We start from the raw sequence: 20441 nt of genomic DNA, 5'->3' as shown, positions 1-20441 counted from the left end.
CAAACCAGCTGTCAGCTCTCTTTGAGTGTTTGTGTTCCTCAGTGTGTATGTGAGAGAGCTTGTATGCACACTTGCATGTTCCACTATGTGTGTGTACATGTATATTTAAACATATTCTGTACCTCAAAAACTAAAAGGTTTTGCAAATCAGTAGGACAGTTCCCATGGCTGAACAGACTCAGAGACAAGAGTGCAGAAACCCCAGATAAACTAAATAATTATATGGCAGTTATCATTGGACATAGGTCAAACCATTTTTGAAGATTATGGAGATAAGTACTGGAATCAAACTGGACCAAAATCAATAGGCCTGGAGCCTGTAACAACACAAACAGGATGCAACTTGTTTAAAAAGGTAGGTCAGTTTTTTCAGAAGTTATTGTGATAACATATATTTCCATAGATTCACATACAGACATCACTGTTCTGAAGACAAAAGAATCAGATTCTTAACTTGATAGCAAAATTTTAACATCTTCACCAAATTTCATTTACTTGGAAGTAAAAAAATTACACCAATAAAGGAAAATAAATTGTGTCAAAAATTCTGATTCATTTCAGAAAGCATTAATAAGAAACAAAGCCTTTCTATACTTTAGTCGAGACAGGATCCATAATATAGAGATGATAAACAAAGTAGGATGAAGTGATCATAGTATAGTTTTAGCAGAAAATGTGATGGAACAACATATTTTAATATTCAGAAACACTAGTATGGAAATATCTTTAATTGAGAGTATGACATATAATACTATTTGACATTTAAAGTGTACACTTTTTTCACAATGTGATAAATTCATCTTCCTTTTCACTAAAATGTGTAATTCGTATTTCCTGACAATCAGCAACTACCAAACATCACACTTGACAATATGAGGATGCACTGTTGGTTCAGTCAGCCAAATGTTCACTTACTCTGTCTGAGCAATTTATATATTTATTGTTAATAATTGCACTGTACAGGCACTTGCCTATTGCTCTCTTTGGTTATTTGCATCACTGCAGTGGTTTGGGATCATGACACTTGCTGTGTGCTCTGTGAATAATGTTTGAGGTTTGAAAACGTTGGTGTTGTGATGTGAAATTTTGCAACTTGATAAATATTTTGTATGTCTTTATTTGAAACTTAGGCAAAGCAATGTAATATTATTGCTACATTAGTGAGAAGCATTCATGTTTACCCCACCCCCCCTTTTAGGAATTGGTCTCTTTGAATTTTACGACAGGGTTGGGGGCGAAGTGCCTCAAACAAGTTTGGTAAGTGTTTCTCTGCGAAAGTCTCTCTGTCAACCCTCACACAAAGCCAGGCTGCCTAACTGCCAAAGTTTACCTTAACATATGGTTTGGGGGGTAGTTGTGAAGATGTTCTATCCCCCCATTGGTCTGAAGTATGGCTGTTTGGAACTGGCTTATACCATGACGTCCTATTGGCTCTAGGGGTTGGACAGAAAAGCTATATATTTGCTCACTCCCTCACTCTTACCAAACTGATGAATGACCATCTCACACCATGAACTGAAAAAGATAACACAATGAAGAACACAGCTTGGCAGCCATAGTGAGACACACAATGCGGCCTGTTCTGAAAAAAACTGACAATAAAATGATGCCTTAACTAGAGACATTTTAACAAGTCTGTGTGCCGCCTGAAACTACATATCAACATTTATCAGGTTGTATAGTTGCCAATATTCAAATGTACTTTGCATATTGTTATTATTTATAAATATTATTAATAATACATTGTTTAAATTGTAACTTAACTCCTGCTTGTCATTTACTACACCTAATTGGCTGAGGTTATAAATGTAGAAGGGAAGGTGAGGAGATGTTATATACTATAATACCTTATAAACAGTGGAAAGTCTGTGAGATTTGAGGGATTCTGACAAAGGCTACACATTAATAATACAAAAGGGGAAAGTAGAATAAAATATTACTCTACCAAGACAAAACAGTTGGATTGCAGTCAGCTTTTATGCTGCACCATTAAGGACTTTATTCTTTCTTAACATTACATACTGCCCATACTGCAACACATACACAACTATCCATCCAGCCATCCATTTTCCAACCCGCTGAATCCGAACACAGGGTCACGGGGGACTGCTGGGGCAACACAGGGCGCAAGGCAGGGAACCAATCCCGGGCAGGGCGCCAACCCACCGCAGCATACACAACGATATACTAAAATATTTATTATGTTAAATGAAACACATACAGTATATAGTGAAAGACAATATACTGTATACTGACAAACATACAGATATACCACATAACAAAATGCTTATAATATACACTAAGATTTTGCCTCATACTTTGCATATTAAAATGCATACACAGTATGTACATATTTTTCTTATACTGTACTCTATTTGCATACATTTAGTGTGAACCATTACAAAATTAACTGTAGAAAAATTTTGATGTGCTGAAATTAACTTAATTTACCAGGTACTGGCAATTGAATAACAGCTGAAATATTTTAAGAGGCTATGGATTTGAGTCTACTATGCTGCAAGTTTCATCAGAGCAGATTTTCAGTATAGTCTTGGATAGATACTGTACATAGATAGATAGATATCATCTTATTTGATATAGAAACTCAATAAATAAATAAAAAGATAGACAGATAGATACATAGATATTATAACATATAACAACATCCCCTTCAAATACACACCATAATTACTTAAAAAAAATTCTGACTTGGCTAAAGATAAAAAGAGTGATCTTAATTAAACAAAAACATTAAAAAGCGATATTGCTGTACATATAAAGGAGCTCCAGTAGCGTTTCTTGACACACTTATGCTGAATAATTAATTGGCAAAAACAGCTTAATGTTAGCGTATCAGAGAAAGGATGTGCAGCATTATTAGTAATGGGCATCAGTTTCACCAAGAAACAATGTAATACCAGAGTACTTCTGTACTCTGTCTTATCCCCCTTGCAATACACTCTATTAGTGCAGAATCATCACAGAATTTCTGCGCATGACATGACCTGGTGATATTTTTAGAGATAGGACTTTTCTTGTAGTACTCCAGTGTTGCTCATATCCACATCAGAGACACAGTCGTTGATCCTGACAAATTGTAGCCTGCCCAATGGATAGTTCATTATTCAAGACACCTTAGACTCATCCACTTTCAGTTCTCTAAATTTATATATGGTTAAGAAATGTTTCTGTTTTAAATGGTTCTTCATAAGCTTTTTACTGATCTTTCTGTGGAACTGCTTGATGTCAACTTTGTGATGAGTTCTTTGCTGTTTATTTAGGAAGTTATTTTTGCTCCTACTTGTACCCCCATACTGTCTTTTCCTTTTGCTTTATGTATGTTCTTCTTAGCTTTTTCAATATGAAAATCGTTATTTTAACCTAGATTTTACTTAATCCCCCTTAGGGCTTTCTTCTACCACACAAATTGACTATTTAAACCTTCTTTCTTTTTTCTAAATATCATAAATGGTGATGATTGACATAAATACAAATTTTCATGAAAATAGGGTAGAATGCACGATACCTGAAACGTGTCACACATAATCCATGAATATCTTGCATGCTGGATGGAATGAGGAAAATGAAATATCTTCAGCAATGTCAGGCTCACTTCTTACAACTGTTAATTGCTACTTTAATTATTAATGCCATAAATGTCTTATTGCTTAAATTAGACCAAAAAACACAGAAAACTACTTTATTATTCGTTAAAACAAGTTTCTACTTATAAAGTACAATATGCAATGTGGTCTTTCAAGCAGAAAAGGCACAAAAAATAAAAGTTGGGGAGTCAACCCAGTTATCCCGTTTAATATAATAACACAAAAGTTGCTTGATGGCTAAAAAAAACAAAGGATTAAGGTTCCAATCAGGATATTGCCACTACTGGCTCCTCACAAAGGTTTTCTTTAGAAAAATCTATTAGATTGCTGGAGCTCCGTCCTGCGGTTCTCCCAGATCTCCAAGTGACATCTCCTAATCCTGCGGTTGAGCTTTGTGGTGCTTTGACAAGAAGAAGCGTGGTAAGTTTCCCTCTGGGTGTATTTCTTCTCAACTCTGCTGTGTGAAGAAGATGACAATGTTAGTTATAACACCCTTTCTTGCCCCAAGGTGATGTTATGAACTTTGGATGAGCCCGGAAAGTGATCCTCTAATGCTCTTGTGTGACAGCATGTAAACATTAATATATATTGTTGGTGCTGGATATCAAATATACAGTATTTACAAGTTTTCAAACAGAAGATATTGTTGCGTATTAAATCAAATACAGTAATCCCTCCACGATCGCGGGGGTTGCGTTCCAGAACCCCCCGCGAAAGGTGAAAATCCGCGAAGTAGAAACCATATGTTTATATGGCTATTTTTATATTGTCATGCTTGGGTCACAGATTTGCACAGAAACACAGGAAGTTGTAGAGAGACAGGAACTTTATTCAAACACTGCAAACAAACATTTGTCTCTTTTTCAAAAGTTTAAACTGTGCTCCATGACAAGACAGAGATGACAGTTCCGTCTCACAATTAAAAGAATGCAAACATATCTTCCTCTTCAAAGGAGTGCGCGTCAGAGAGAGAGAGAGAGAGAGAGAACAAAGCGAACAGTCAAAAATCAATAGGGCTGTTTGGCTTTTAAGTATGCGAAGCACCGCGGCACAAAGCAGTTGAAGGCAGCAGCTCACACCCCCTCCGTCAGGAGCAGAGAAAGAGAGAGAGATAAAAACAAACAATCAAAAATCAATACGTGCCCTTCGAGCTTTTAAGTATGCGAAACACCGTGCAGCATGTCGCTTCACGAAGCAGCTGCACAGAAGGGAGCAACGTGAAAGCATTTTTAGACGAGCGTCCGTATCGTCTAGGTGTGCGAACAGCCCCCCTGGTCACACCCCCTCAGAGAATGTCAGAGCGAGAAAGCAAACAATCAAAAATCAATACGTGCTGTTTGATCTTTTAAGTATGCGAAGCACAGTGCAGGAAGCATATCGCTTGACAAATCAGCCATATGCAAGCCCAGCAAGAAAGAGAGCAATGTGAAGGTAATCTTTTCAGCGTTTATTGAGGAGCGGCCATATTCTCTAGGGGTGCGAACAGCCCCGTGCTTACAATATATTTGAGGAGTTTTATTTAATACGTAATACGCGCTCTGGTTGGGTAGCTTCTCAGCCATCTGCCAATAGCGTCCCTTGTATGAAATCAACTGGGCAAACCAACTGAGGAAGTATGTACCAGAAATTAAAAGACCCATTGTCCGCAGAAATCCGCGAACCAGCAAAAAATCTGCGATATATATTTAAATATGCTTACATATAAAATCCGCGATAGAGGGATTACTGTACTGGTATAGTGGGCTTGGGCTATGGAAAAGAGCCTGCTCTGCACAACACTTTAAAGCTGGCTTCTACTATGTAGACACTGAGCCTTGAAAACGGAAACAGACTGAGTCATGTTGCATATGTTGCACATGGCCAGCTGCATGGTAAAATGAATTAAACAGTAGTTGAAGGTTTTAATAGACCAATATAATAAAGAACCAAAGTAGCAAGTAATAACCACAATCTAGTAAAACTAGATTTAATCAGTCAAGGAGGACAAAAGTGTGAATACATAAAGTAACAAATTCAAATCTAAGGTAAACTATAAATAAGGAATATATAAGGTCCCTGCCTTTCAGTGGCTGTGCTTTAGTGGGATTCCAGTTCTTTATGCAATGTCCAGGTTCATGGGCATTGGATTTGGAATGGCTTGCTTTCCATATAGTGTAACTACCTGTTAAGTAACCAGGAAACATTGTTAAGTCAGGTTCAGTTTCTGATTAACTGAAGTTACAGCTTGGAGTTAGAATACAAAGAATTTAGTGTGCCATTCAGCAGAAATACTGAAAGTGCTGTTCTGAGGCTCCACCTGTTATAGTGTTTTTGCAATCCACTCTAAATGAAATTTGGAAATTAGATTGAAAAGACATATTCCAGAGTTTGATCTCATTTAGGATGGTTTGGTTTGTAGCAGATTTTTATTAACGAAATCCTGTTGATGGTAAAAGTCCAAGAAAATAAAGACACTAGTAAGAGGGTTGAGGAGATGTTTCAATGTGATGTTGACCCCAATATGAACTACTTAAAATGCATGATTCCTACAGAACAAATTTACTTCTGTTACTCAAAAAAATTAATATTTTACAAAATGAAATGGACATTTCAGAAATGTATTGATTTGCTTTACAAATATGCTTGCCTTGATTTATTTCATAGAAGCATTGCTTACTTCCTGCCAGTAACATTTGTCACACACGTGTGTTTAGGAGACAGCCAATAAACCCTAAGGTGAGTGAAACTGCTAGGGACGAAAGCGTGAATCATGGCACTAACATATCTCTCTCTCTACCAACAGAACCAATGAAGGAAAATAATGACTCACAGCTTCCCGAGTCCGACCCGACTCGATGACATCACTTCTGGCGCCGACAAGATGACGTCTCTTCTGTCAACAAGCTGATGACGTCACTTCCGTCCCCATATTTTGATTTCCTGATTTTCTTTTGTATAAATAGCCCCGTATCAACCTCTGTTTTTTTGTCAAACCGTTTTTTTGTTTTGATCCTATGATTATTACTGTATCATTGGGCTGGACATTATATGGGGCTACACCCCAAACCTTCGTGAAGTTGTCACGAGTTTTCTTTACTTATTACACATTACATGTATACTTTTAGATCTTACTGATGGTCAAAATGTGATTTAGCAAACAGCATGGATTCAACACATAAATCAATGTAAAATATGCATTTAGCTTTGACTGTGTTAAGTACATAGATTTCCAGAGCCTATCCCAGGAACACAGGGTTCAAGGTAGAAAAGAATCCAATACTCACTTGGAACCACATTCAGAATCACCAGAGGAACAGCAAAAAATATGGGGAGAATGTGGAAACCCCATTTTGACAATGACAGCATATGAGTTTCAACAATGGATTTAGGAGGCAGCAGCACTGACCACTGAGGCACCATGCATCTCTTTGTGAGATGTGGCAATTATTTATTGTCAAACCAGTGCATCTTGGGGACAGCTTAAAGGCTCTGGTTGTGGTAATTTAACATTGATCCACAAGGTGGTGGTGTATGCTACCACCTCTTTTCTTCCTTCCTCTACAGACAAGGGGCCTCATGCATAACGCCATGCATAGAATTCACACTAAAACATGGTGCACGGACAAAAGCAGAAATGTGCACAAGCACAAAAAAATCCAAATGGATAAATCTGTGCATATGCCAAATTCTACGTTCTTCTGCTACATAAATCCCGGTCAGTGTGAAATGTAATGCTCGTGCATGCCTCTTTGAATATGCAAATCAATATAAATAGCCCCTTATGTTTTGCGTTCTGTGAAAAGACAATGGCAAAAGCACGGGGGGAAAAGAAGAATTTCTGCGAATACCAGGTAGAGGCAAGGGTAAAAGTACTATTTGTTGGTTTAAACAGTATAATCAACAAAAGCAAGTTGATCGAGTGACAGAGAAACTCAAAAGTTCAAGATCAGAAATAAATAAGAAGTGGTCAGATATCAAAGTTGCTGTGAAAAGGCGAGTCGTAGCCCACCCACGGTCTGAGTGTCATATGGAAGCTTATTAGGGTACAAAGGCTGTGAATACTTATGTACTGTACATGTGATTTCTCAGTTTTTTTATTTTTAATAAATTTGCAAAAATCTCAAATAAACTTTTTTCACGTTGTCATTATGGGGTGTTGTGTGTAGAATTCTGAGGAAAAAAATGAATTTAATCCATTTTGGAATAAGGCTGTAACATAACAAAATGTGGAAAAAGTGATGCGCTGTGAATACTTTCCGGATGCACTGTATATACTACGGTGACAGTGGAAAGAAGGTAAGACCAGTCTAGTCCCTGGCCCTAACAGTGGCTGTAGTCCACAGCCTACCTCATCCACTTATGCTAACGTGTGACTGGTCTAAAGTAAAAATTGTTGAACTGCTTAGCTGAACGTAAGGGTGAGGTCAGGACACTGCTGCCAGTACAAAAAGACTGCCAGCGACAGGTGTGCAAACTAGCACACTCCCACCTCTCAAGGGCCCATTTAGGCTCTGATAAAACACTAGAAAGAGTAAAATGGCAGACTCCTAGGAAGGAACATACTTAATTTGTACCACTCCCTTTAACTGACATATGTTTGAGTGGATTGGATTTGATGCAGGGCAGCACGGTGGCACAGCGGGTAGCGTTGCTGCCTCGCAGTTTGGAGACCTGGGTTCGCTTCCCGGGTCCTCCCTGCGTGGAGTTTGCATGTTCTCCCCGTGTCTGCGTGGGTTTCTTCCGGGCGCTCCGGTTTCCTCCCACAGTCCAAAGACATGCCGGTTAGGTGGATTGGCAATTATAAATTGGCCCTAGTGTATGCTTGGTGTGTGGGTGGGTGTGTTTGTGTGTGTCCTGCGGTAGGTTGGCACCCTGCCCGGGATTGGTTCCTGCCTTGTGCCCTGTGTTGGCTGGGATTGGCTCCAGCAGACCCCCGTGACCCTGTGTTCGGATTCAGCGGGTTGGAAAATGGATGGATGGATTTGATGCAGTCAGTTAGTTTGAACCCTCAGGTCGCAGACATAAATACATTCTGGTCCTCATAAATTGTACAGCGCAATATCTAGAGGCTACTGAGGGGCGGAGCTGTCAACTGATCACCACCTGCTGGTGAGTTGGCTTCGATGGTGGGGGAGGATGCCGGCCCAAACGTGTTGTGAGGGTCTGCTGGGAACGTCTGGCAGAGCCCCCCTGTCAGAAGTAGCTTCAACTCCCACCTCCGGCAGAACTTCGACCACATCCCGAGCTGTGGCCGTAAGGTGGTCGGTGCCTGTCGTGGCGGCAATCCCCGAACCCGTTGGTGGACACCGGCGGTGAAGGATGCCGTCAAGCTGAAGAAGGAGTCCTACAGGACCCTTTTGTCCTGTGGGACCCTGGAGGCAGCTGATAGGTACCGGCAGGCCAAGCGGAATGCGGCTTTGGTGGTTGCTGAGGCAAAAACTCGGGCATGGGAGGAGTTTGGGGAGGCCATGGAGAACGACTTTTGGACGGCTTCGAGGAGATTCTGGTCCACCATCTGGTGTCTCAGGAAGGGGAAGCAGTGCAGTGTCAACACTGTATATGGTGGGGATGGTACGCTGCTGACCTCGACTCGGGACGTTGTGGGTCGGTGGGGGGAGTACTTCGAAGACCTCCTCAATCCCATTAACATGCCTTCCAATGAGGAAGCAGAGCCTGGGGACTCAGAGGTGGGCTCCCCCATCTCTGGGACTGAGGTCACCGAGGTGGTCAAAAAACTCCTTGGTGGCAGGGCCCCGGGGGTAGATGAGATACGCCCGGAGTTCCTCAAGGCTCTGGATGTTGTAGGACTGTCTTGGTTGACACGCCTCTGCAACATCGCATGGACATCAGGGACAGTGCCTCTGGATTGGCAGACCGGGGTGGTAGTCCCCCTCTTTAAGGAAGGGGATCGGAGGGTGTGTTCCAACTACAGAGGGATCACGTTCCTCAGCCTCCCTGGAAAAGTCTATTCAGGGGTCCTGGAGAGGAGGGTCCGTTGAATAGTCGAGCCTTGGATTCAGGAGGAACAGTGTGGTTTTCGTCCTGGTCGCGGAACAGTGGACCAGCTCTATATCCTTAGTAGGGTCCTGGAGGGTGCATGGGAGTTTGCCCAACCAGTCTACATGTGTTTTGTGGACTTGGAAAAGGCATTCGACCGTGTCCCTCGGGGAATCCTATGGGGGGTACTCCGAGAGTATGGGGTACCGGCCCCCCTGATAAGGGCTGTTCGCTCCCTGTACGATTGGTGCCAGAGCTTGGTCCGCATTGCCGGCAGTAAGTCGAACCCGTTTCCAGTGAGAGTTGGACTCCGCCAGGGCTGCCCTTTGTCACCGATTCTGTTCATAACTTTTATGGACAGAATTTCTAGGCGCAGCCAGGGTGTTGAGGGGGTCCGGTTTGGTGGGCTCAGGATTGGGTCACTGCTTTTTGCAGATGATGTTGTCCTGTTTGCTTCATCAGGCCGTGATCTTCAGCTCTCTCTGGATAGGTTCGCAGCCTAGTGTGAAGCGGCTAGGATGAGAATCAGCACCTCCAAATCCGAGACCATGGTCCTCAGCCGGAAAAGGGTGGAGTGCCATCTCAGGGTTGGTAGCGAGATCCTGCCCCAAGTGGAGGAGTTCAAGTATCTCGGGGTCTTGTTCATGAGTGAGGGAAGAATAGAGCGTGAGACCGACAGGCGGATCGGTGCGGCATCTGCAGTAATGCGGGCGCTGCATCGGTCTGTCGTGGTGAAAAAGGAGCTGAGCCGCAAGGCGAAGCTCTCAATTTACCAGTCGATCTATGTTCCTACCCTCACCTATGGTCATGAGCTATGGGTAATGACCGAAAGAACGAGATCGCGAATACAAGCGGCTGAAATGAGTTTCCTCCGCAGGGTGTCTGGGCTTTCCCTTAAAGATAGGGTGAGAAGCTCAGTCATCCGGGAGGGGCTCAGAGTAGAGCCGCTGCTCCTCCGCATTGAGAGGAGTCAGATGAGGTGGCTTGGGCATCTGATCAGGATGCCTCCTGGACGCCTCCCTGGTGAGGTGTTCCGGGCACGTCTAACCGGGAGGAGGCCCCGGGGAAGACCCAGGACACGTTGGAGGGACTATGTCTCTCGACTGGCCTGGGAACGCCTTGGGATTCTCCCGGAAGAGCTAGAAGAAGTGGCCGGGGAGAGGGAAGTCTGGGCATCTCTGCTCAAGCTGCTGCCCCCGCGACCCGAGCTCGGATAAGCGGGAGACAATGGATGGATGGATGGATATTTCCTTGCAACAAGCCAATTCACAAAATATTGCATGGGACCTTGTGGAGGTCTTTGCATGAGCTGGCATCCCAAAAGAAGTCCTTATGGACTAGGGAACACCTTTTACCTTGGATACATTCAAGGGTGTTGCAACATAACTCAGAATGACATATTTGAAAACCAATTATATTGTCCTCAAACTGATGGCTTAATGGAGCAGTGTAATCTCAAGCAAATGTTACAGAAAATGGTCACTGGGGAAAGAAAAAACTGGGACCAGCTGTTCCCACTCTTCCTTTTTGCATAATGAGGAAGTTCCTCAAGCCTGTAAGGGTTTGGTGCCTTTTGAATTACTGTATATGAGACAACTCCATTTTTTTTTTATATAATGTAGTAAAACTGGGTTGGGAAATGAGGCACTCCCTTCTACTAATATATTAGAGCACAGTATATTGCCCAGTTATGTAATAGATTTGGTAAGCTCAGGCCACACCTAAAAGAACATATGGAGCATGTGCAAGCAGCTCAGTCCTGTCTATATGATACAGTGACCCTATGCAAGTTCAGTCCCGGAGATCACATCATGGTTTTGGTCCCCAAATCACAAATTACTAACTCACTGGCAAGGGCCATATGAAATTAAGGTAAGAAAAGGCATTGTTGATTATTTGGTGAAACAACCAAATCATCAAACGGCCAAATGTGTATACCATAGTAACCTATTAAAGTAATGGATGGACCGGGACCCAGAGCCTAACTTCGGCAATCAAGGTACTTTTTGAAAATAATTTGAAATTACATTTTAGTAGTGATTTGACTGAAAAACAGCAAAAAGAGCCTGAAGTTATACTATCAAAAGGTAGTACATGAAGGACCAGGATGGACCTCACTGATTGCACATGACATTATTAATGAACCAGAGTTGTCAGAGAACACCCATGCAGGCTCCTGGAGGAAAAAAAAGCAGAGATGGGGCTTGAAACGTATAACGAAACGTATGCTAGACCCTGGTGTTATACAGGAATGTTTTAATTCCTGGTCTAGTCCCATTGTATTGCTCAAGTACGTGCAGAAGAAACTCAAGAGTCCAGCTCAGGGCGGCGAAGGAGCAGTACAGGAGAAAGCTGGAGCAGAAGTTGCAGAATAACAGCATGAAGGAAGTGTGGAATGGGATGAAGATCATCACTGGCTGCAGCTCGAAGCGGGGTGCCACCATCGAGAGAGATGTGAAGAGAGCAAACCAAATGAACAACTTCTTTAACAGGTTTGACCACCCTAACCTACTCTCACCTTGGAGTACTGCACCCTCCACCCATCTTTCTGCTGATACCAGCATAGGAGAGATATCCCCACCCACAATTACAGCAGTGCAGTTGAGCAGAGAGCTGAAGAGACTTCGTGCCAGCAAAGCAGCGGGTCCAGATGGAATTTCGCCACGACTGCTGAAGGTCTGTGCATCAGAGCTGGGGATTCCTCTACAGCGCATCTTCAACCTGAGCCTGGAACAGGGGAGAGTTCCGAGGCTTTGGAAAACATCTTGCATCACCCCAGTCCCAAAGGTATTACATCCTAGTGAGCTGAACGACTTCCGGCCTGTCGCTCTGACGTCACATGTGATGAAGACCATGAAGAGGCTGCTGCTTCACCACCTGAGGCCACAGGTCCAACACGCCCTCGACCCTCTGCAGTTCGCATACCAGGAGAAGTTGGGAGCGGAGGATGCCATCATCTATATGCTACACTGATCACTCTCCCACTTGGACAGAGGCAGTGGTGCTGTAAGAATTATGTTTCTAGACTTCTCTAGCGCCTTCAATACCATCCAACCTCTGCTCCTTAGGGACAAGCTGACAGAGATGGGCGTAGATTCATACCAAGTGGCATGGATCGTGGACTATCTTACAAACAGACCTCAGTATGTGCGTCTCGGGAACTGCAGGTCTGACATTGTGGTCAGCAACACAGGAGCGCCGCAGGGGACTGTACTTTCTCCGGTTCTGTTCAGCCTATATACATCGGACTTCCAATACAACTCGGAGTCCTGCCACGTGCAAAAGTCCGCTGATGACACTGCTATTGTGGGTTGCATCAGGAGTGGGCAGGAGGAGGAGTACAGGAACCTCATTAAGGACTTTGTTAAATGATGCGACTCAAACCACCTACACCTGAACAACAGCAAAACCAAGGAGCTGGTGGTGGATTTTAGGAGGCCCAGACCCCTCATGGACCCCGTGATTGTCAGAGGTGACTGTGTGCAGAGGGTGCAGACCTCTAAATACCTGAGAGTGCAGCTGGATGATAAATTGGACTGGACTATACTTCCTTAGAAGACTGGCGTCCTTCAACATCTGCAATAAGATGCTGCAGATGTTCTATCAGACGGTTGTGGCGAGCGCCCTCTTCTACGCGGTGGTGTGCTGGGGAGGCAGCATTAAGAAGAAGGACACCTCACACCTGGACAAAACTGGTGAGGAAGGTAGGCTCTATTGTAGGCATGGAGCTGGACAGTTTGACATCTGTGGCAGAGCGACGGGCGCTCAGCAGGCTCCTATCAATTATGGAGAATCCACTGCATCCATTAAACAGTATCATCTCCAGACAGAGGAGCAGCTTCAGCGACAGACTGCTGTCACTGTCCTGCTCCACTGACAGACTGAGGAGATCGTTCCTCCCTCAAACTATGCGACTCTTCAATTCCACCCGGGGGGGTAAACATTAACATTATTCAAAGTTATTGTTTGTTTTTACCTGCATTTTTATTACTCTTTAATTTAATATTGTTTTTTGTATCAGTATGCTGCTGCTGGAGTATGTGAATTTCCCCTTGGGATTACTAAAGTATCTATCTATTTATCTATCTTTCTTGTACTTGTGCCACAGCAAGACGAAGTTGGCACTTTTGCATTGACTTCTGGTGGCTTAATCAAATGTCCTGTTTTGATGCCTATCTGATGCTGTGAGTGGATGAACTCCTTGAGCGACTCGGAGGGGCTTGTTACTTGACCACTCTAGATATGACAAAAGGGTACTGGAAAATTCCTTTTAACAAAATCTGCCAAGTAAAAGTCATAATTTAACAGACCCAGGGGACACTTGCAATACCATGCCCTTCCATTTGGTTAGCACAGGACTCCTGCCACATTCTATTGTCTTGTGGATAAAGTCCTTTGGCCCCACCGTTTCCGTAGTGCTGCCTAAATGGATGACATGGTCATCTGTTCCAGGATGTGGGAAGAACATGCATGGTCAATTCAGCCATTCTCCTTTCACTATGTGAAGCAGGCAATGAAAATGGAAGCTCTGGTAATCAAGTGGGCAAGTTCTAAAGGTAAGGTATTACACATTGCCCGATGAAAGGTCCTTAGCTGCCTCGAAAGCTTGCATTTGTAATCTATTTAGTTAGCCAATAAAAGGTGTCATTTCACCCTACTTTCTCCTGTATCTATCTATGGCTAACACGGTACAACACTCTACTACCTTCTGGGCTGTAAGTTCACTCTAAAGATGGATCATGACCCGTTACAATGAATTACCACACACAACGAGTTGAACCCTCATGTCACTAGATGATTTTCGGACGTTCAGACATTTAAATAGTGTTACATTTTCTTTGTGCCAGTACTGATGCCCTCTCTTGTTTCAAGTTACTCAACCAGATAAGTCTGGGCTGAGATGTGGCCCTGTCACACAAGTGTGCTTAGAGGACAGTTTCAGTGCCCAATTAGCACTAGTATTACCACTTCGGACCAGGGGGTAGTGCTGTCATCTGCATGTTCTTCTGTTTTCACATCCTCTGGACAGAAGATCAAAGGCAAGAACAGCCATGTCACGTCCACCTCCAACTTAAGCTCTGCCCCTGAACCCACCTTTTCCTGCCCAGGGCATTTAAAATCCAGTACTACCTGAAAAACGTCAGTCCTTGTGTCAATTCTCAACTTCCTGCAGTGGAAGGGGATCACTTTTATCTTTGTTACTATTTAATATGAGTTATAATAGCATGGGAATAAGCTTCCGTGGTTTTCTGCAAACACTAATATATTTAATTCTAATGACTTGGCAAAGGAATATTTCTTTCACAGTACTAATTAGTTGATCCCCAATTTCACTGCAGTATTTTAACTCGTGGGCATAATTGATTCACATAAAATCCCTGGAAGTATTCAGTACAGTACAGTACTAAAGCATCTGAAACTAAGACTATCTTAACAAACTTTTAAGATTAACGTATAACGTGTAACGTATAAGATAAACGATAAACGTTTAAAATATTTTGCCCTGGTAACTCGATGTGTGCAATAATTTTCTGAACTAGAAGTTCAATGCTAATATACAGCACTAACTAAAGCAACTGAAACTAAGATTATCTTAACAAACAGTAAAATTTAAAATAAATATTTTGCTCTGGTAACTTAATGTGTGCAATAATTTTCTGAATTACATAATATGAAAAGTTTATATATAGTTTACTTAAGTACTCGTTTAAAACAAAAATATTTTTCAGTAAAGTTGTGATCTTCCATTAGTAACACACTAACAACTAAAGAATACCGTTTCTATATTTTACCAAACGGCCATACTAACAGGAGTTGAAAGTCGTATCCTCTTTAACAGACTGTGCCGTTACTCACTTGTTTTCTCTCCCAGCAGTATCGAGCAGTTTCCTGTCCCGGAAGAACTACTGACGTCACAAGTAGAGACCATAATGCTCCTCGGCGCGCCTGCGCATCGTTTACAGCAAATTTGGGCAGTGATCTATGTGAAGATGGCGGGTACCTCCGACCCTCTGGAAGATATGCTCTTCTCCGAGGTGGATGAAAAAGCAGTGAGTGACCTCGTGGGTTCCTTGGAGTCTCAACTGGCCGTCCAAAGCAACCAGGTAGCACCACATACCGAAATGAGGGGCGGCGGAGTCGCCAGCCCTGCCAATCACCACTTAGGAAGAATTCTGCCTGCCCAAGTGGGCACTATACTACAGGAGCAGCAGCAGCAGCAGCAGCAACAACAACAACAACAACAACAAGGGCAACATAAAGCTGGGTTAAACCAGGAGTCCGGCTCGAAAACACTTACCTCCGGGAAAACTGTGATACCGTCTTCTCTCAGTTCCATTCCATCTTTTGAAGGATCTTCCATCACTTCTGGGAGCGGAGTAAATGCGAATAGTAGCGGCTTACAATCACATGGATCAGCCAGCATCAGCACAACATTGACTGCTTCTGGACTAGTAACTTTGCCACCTCCGCTGGTAAGCATTAATCCTGGGAGTAGAGGTACGGTATTGGGCACATCAACGGCTGTCGATCCGCTCAAAAATCATGCCGCTTCAGCTGCCAGGAGCGCTCCCGCCGCGATACAGAGTTTAAATGGCAGTGGTGGAGTCGTTGTGAACTCTAGTGCTTCTGCTGGGACTCACTTCACCAGTGGTAATGCTGCTAACGTACCACTCTTGAACAGTGTCGGCACATCTGTGTCAAGTGCTGGCAACTCCAACTTGACTGTGGCCTCCGGTGTTTGCACGACCACCTTCAGCGCCGCACCTACGAGTTTCTCGCCATCACAGCATGCACTGCATCTGGACGGGACAGGGACTCCTACAATCGCTCTGCAGAGACCTCCAGTTCATATTACGAATGTTGCACAGAACGGGAATGGCAGTCCTGTTGCTGCGCATATACAACAGGGTTCTAGGGCAGGTACCCCTTCTGCTCCCGTCACGCAGCTGGGTAATCACAAGAGCACGGACGGTGCAAACACTAAAGCGGACTCTCCTACACAGGTCAAGATTGTCGCGCCCAGTCAGCCATGTGTGGTGAATAACCTGATCAGCACTACCACCTCGACAGCTGTTAGCAGCACTCCTACAACTCTGGCACAAACTTCGACAAACTCTGTGCCAGCAGCAGCGGCAAGCCCGGCGCCACTGAACACAATGACGAAACCTGCAGTGAACATTGTGGCGCCCCCGTCAGCAACATCTGCAGGAGTTGTTAAATCTGTCGCCCCTGCAACAGTTGGAGTATCTCCTACCCAGCCACAGCAGGTCCGACCTGGACCGGCTCCGCAAAGGATAGTGACGCCACAGTTGATTGTACGACCTCCTCAGCAGACTACTATTCAACTGCCACCTGGTTTTACAATACCACAAGGTATGTAAAAGAAAACATGTTTTCGTTTTGATTTGTAAGGTTGCCGTCATTTACATCACTTGCACAACTTGGTTTAAAATGAAATTTACGAAGTACCCTGGTAAAATGAGCATTACATGATCTGTTCATCCTCTTCCTTAACCCATCAGACAGGCTATAAAATTTTAATAATTGTTTTGGTCAATTAATTTATCAATTCACATATTCGGGGCAGCAACCAATAATAACATGGCAATAGCAGTTATCCTGGGCAGATTTAGATTCAACTATTAACCTAACTTGATCCTCTTTGAATTAAAAAGTACTTCCAAAGCACATACAGGAGAATGTGCAAACTCCATGTACAAAGTGACTGAGCTGAGATTGGATCCCAAAGTCATAGTGTTGTGAGGCAGCAGCACATACTGCTTTTTTATGTGTTATCTTAAGAAGAATTCAAAACTATATTCAGCTAGCATGTATTTTTTAATAGTGCTATTAATAGCATGCATCATTACCAGTGGTTATAGAGCACAGTACCTTATTAAAGACACAAGTCGATCCCTATAGTAAAATCAACACTACCACTTAATAAAAGGTAGTACTAGGGTGTTGTACCATGTTAGCCGTTATGAATGTAGTGAGAAACATAGTAAAATCAACACTACCACTTAATAAAAGGTAGTACTAGGGTGTTGTACCATGTTAGCCGTTATGAATGTAGTGAGAAACCAAGCAAAATGACACCTTTTATTGGCTAACTAAGAAGATTACAATATGCAAGCTTTCGATACAACTCAGGCCCCTTCTTCAGGCAAGATGTAATCGATGAACATTACATTGATCATTACATTGATTACATCTTGCCTGAAGAAGAGGCCTGAGTTGCCTCGAAAGCTTGCATATTGTAATCTTTTTAGTAAGCCAATAAAAGGTGTCATTTTGCTTGGTTTCTCACTACTTAATAAAAGGAAAAAAATGCAACATTGACAGATGCTTGAAATAGCTTAGACTTTTATTTAAGGTGTTTTTACAGCAATTACTAAAAGAACTTGTAATCACAGACAGTTGAATTTGAAAAAACACAAAAAAGCACATGGGGGAAAAAAAGAAGACCATTGCATAAATAGGTGTGTGCTTTCATGGCATGTGCTCCATGTTATTGTTTTCTGCAAAGTGGCATTAACAGTCTTGTCACTGTTGAAAATTTTATATGAAGGGAAAGTAATTTAAAGGCAGAGGGGGTAGGTGAGTCTTAAGTTGGATTTGAATTTGACAGCAAACATCACAAAACTGTGAAGAGGGAACGCACACTGAAGAAGCTTCATAGCTAAATGAGCATTTCTTGAAAACAGTATCAATAAATTGTTAGCAATTTCTGTATTCATTTACTTAGTTCAGATATTTTTTATTTGTAAATAATAAGGATATATAGAGGTGTTAAGTGCAATACCTTTTTTTAAATTAGAATTTAGTTGTTGATCAAGGTTTTGGCATGGAATGGACACTCATTTTATTGAGTGAATCCTCAGCTTTTAATTAGCTTTAATGCTGCATTTCCTGCCACCATCATTATTTTTTGGTTGCTATTCTGCTACAAAGGACTGCAGTTAATTTAATTTACCTGTGCCAGTTTATAATAGAGGTGTCTAGCTTTATAATAATGTATGACTCGATAAAAAAGCAAATTTAATGTAGATAGAGGTTTGAAGTTGGATAAGAAATTATAAGTAATGCAATTTTATTGAATTGTCCAAGCACAAAAATAAGATGGCATGTATATTACCATTTTAAGCTATCACAAAAACAAAATAAGAAAAAACATAAATTTTATGCTTTATATTAAGGTGTTTCTTTGCTGTAAAAATTGTATAAACAAAAATAAATGAAAATGGTTAACACATGGGTGGCATGGCACTATCTTTCATTTTTACTATTGGGAGGCAAACATATGCACAATAAAGTCTTAAAAATGGGCAGAAATGCATGAATATTAACTGGCCTGGTTTACAGTGGAAAATCTGATTTGTACTAAATATTGTCAGTTTACCAGGATTCTAGTCTTCTGCTATTTATGTAAAGTATGGAAACAATGTTTGATACATTTCAAGGTAGAGAAGCTCTTATCTTTTGCTCCTATACATGAAAATCACCTTTTTCTACCTTCTTTGACCTACTCAGCATTTATCCTGTGGAAACTGCAAGTGATTAAGACACTTAGATCTTTAAATAGACAATATATTTGCATTGTATAAATAATTAGAAGCAGCACACAGTGCTGCACGGGTGAGTAATTATAAACTCTGGTCCATTTGTCTGCTAGTCTGGTTTCAATCTATTCTAGTGTTTCACTTGCTCTGAGCCATCCGGTGGCATAGTCATTAAAACTGTAGTACAAAGAAGAAAAACCCAAAGGTATCTCCAAGATCAAAACTGGATATGTAGGCTCAATATATATGCACACAGATTTTGAGCTTTATATATTAGATTATGCTCTAAATTTAATTTTACAGTTATACACTTTTTTATGTACTTAGGTACAAATTATACATTTTTTTTTTGAAAGGATCCTACCCAGTCTTACACACATCCCTGTATCAGTGCTAGTTACAGGTGCTGGTCATAAAATTAGAATATCATGACAAAGTTGATTTATTTCAGTAATTCCATTCAAAAAGTGAAACTTGTATATTAGATTCATTCATTACACACAGACTGATGTATTTCAAATGTTTATTTCTTTTAATGTTGATGATTATAACTGACAACTAATGAAAGTCCCAAATTCAGTATCTCGGAAAATTAGAATATTGTGAAAAGGTTCAATATTGAAGACACCTGGTGCCACACTCTAATCAGCTAATTAACTCAAAACACCTGCAAAAGCCTTTAAATGGTGTCTCAGTCTAGTTCTGTAGGCTACACAATCATGGGGAAGACTGCTGACTTGACAGTTGTCCAAAAGACGACCATTGACACCTTGTACAAGGAGGGCAAGACACAAAAGGTCATTGCTAAAGAGGCTGGCTGTTCACAGAGCTCTGTGTCCAAGCACATTAATAGAGAGGCGAAGGGAAGGACAAGATGTGGTAGAAAAAAGTGTATAAGCAATAGGGATAATCGCACCCTGGAGAGGATTGTGAAACAAAACCCATTCAAAAATGTGGGGGAGATTCACAAAGAGTGGACTACAGCTGGAGTCAGTGCTTCAAGAACCACCACACATAGACGTACTGTATGCAAGACATGGGTTTCAGCTGTCGCATTCCTTGTGTCAAGCCACTCTTGAACAAGAGACAGCGTCAGAAGTGTCTCGCCTGGGCTAAAGACAAAAAGGACTGGACTGCTGCTTTCTGATGAAAGTAACTTTTGCATTTCCTTTGGAAATCAAGGTCCCAGAGTCTGGAGGAAGAGAGGAGAGGCACAGAATCCATGTTGCGTGAGGTCCAGTGTAAAGTTTCCACAGTCAGTGATGGTTTGGGGTGCCATGTCATCTGCTGGTGTTGG

At 42.1% G+C, this 20441-nt stretch overlaps 1 protein-coding gene and 1 long non-coding RNA gene across 2 annotated transcripts in view; one reads left to right on the top strand and one right to left on the bottom strand.

Annotated features, from left to right (window-relative positions):
• Positions 1–3686: 3686 nt before the first annotated feature.
• Positions 3687–15523, bottom strand: LOC114658062 (uncharacterized). The gene is made up of 2 exons (XR_003717303.2): positions 15438–15523; positions 3687–4059 (listed from the first exon to the last, which is right to left on the bottom strand). It is a non-coding gene; the product is annotated as an uncharacterized LOC114658062 (long non-coding RNA).
• Positions 15524–15535: 12 nt separating this feature from the next.
• The window catches only part of LOC114657624 (transcription initiation factor TFIID subunit 4-like), a 458757-nt gene continuing 453851 nt past the window's right edge, over positions 15536–20441 (top strand). Inside the window, exon 1 of the mRNA XM_051932232.1 lies at positions 15536–16955. Within this exon, the coding sequence (XP_051788192.1) occupies positions 15572–16955 (1384 nt within the window). The 5' untranslated portion in view covers positions 15536–15571. The remainder of the gene's footprint in view (positions 16956–20441) is intronic.

The sequence above is a fragment of the Erpetoichthys calabaricus genome, chromosome 9 (genome assembly GCF_900747795.2).
Source record: "Erpetoichthys calabaricus chromosome 9, fErpCal1.3, whole genome shotgun sequence".
Taxonomy (NCBI): Eukaryota; Metazoa; Chordata; class Cladistia; order Polypteriformes; family Polypteridae; genus Erpetoichthys; species Erpetoichthys calabaricus.
The sequence above is the reverse complement of the archived record's forward strand: the minus strand, read 5'-3'. Positions and strand labels throughout refer to the sequence as shown.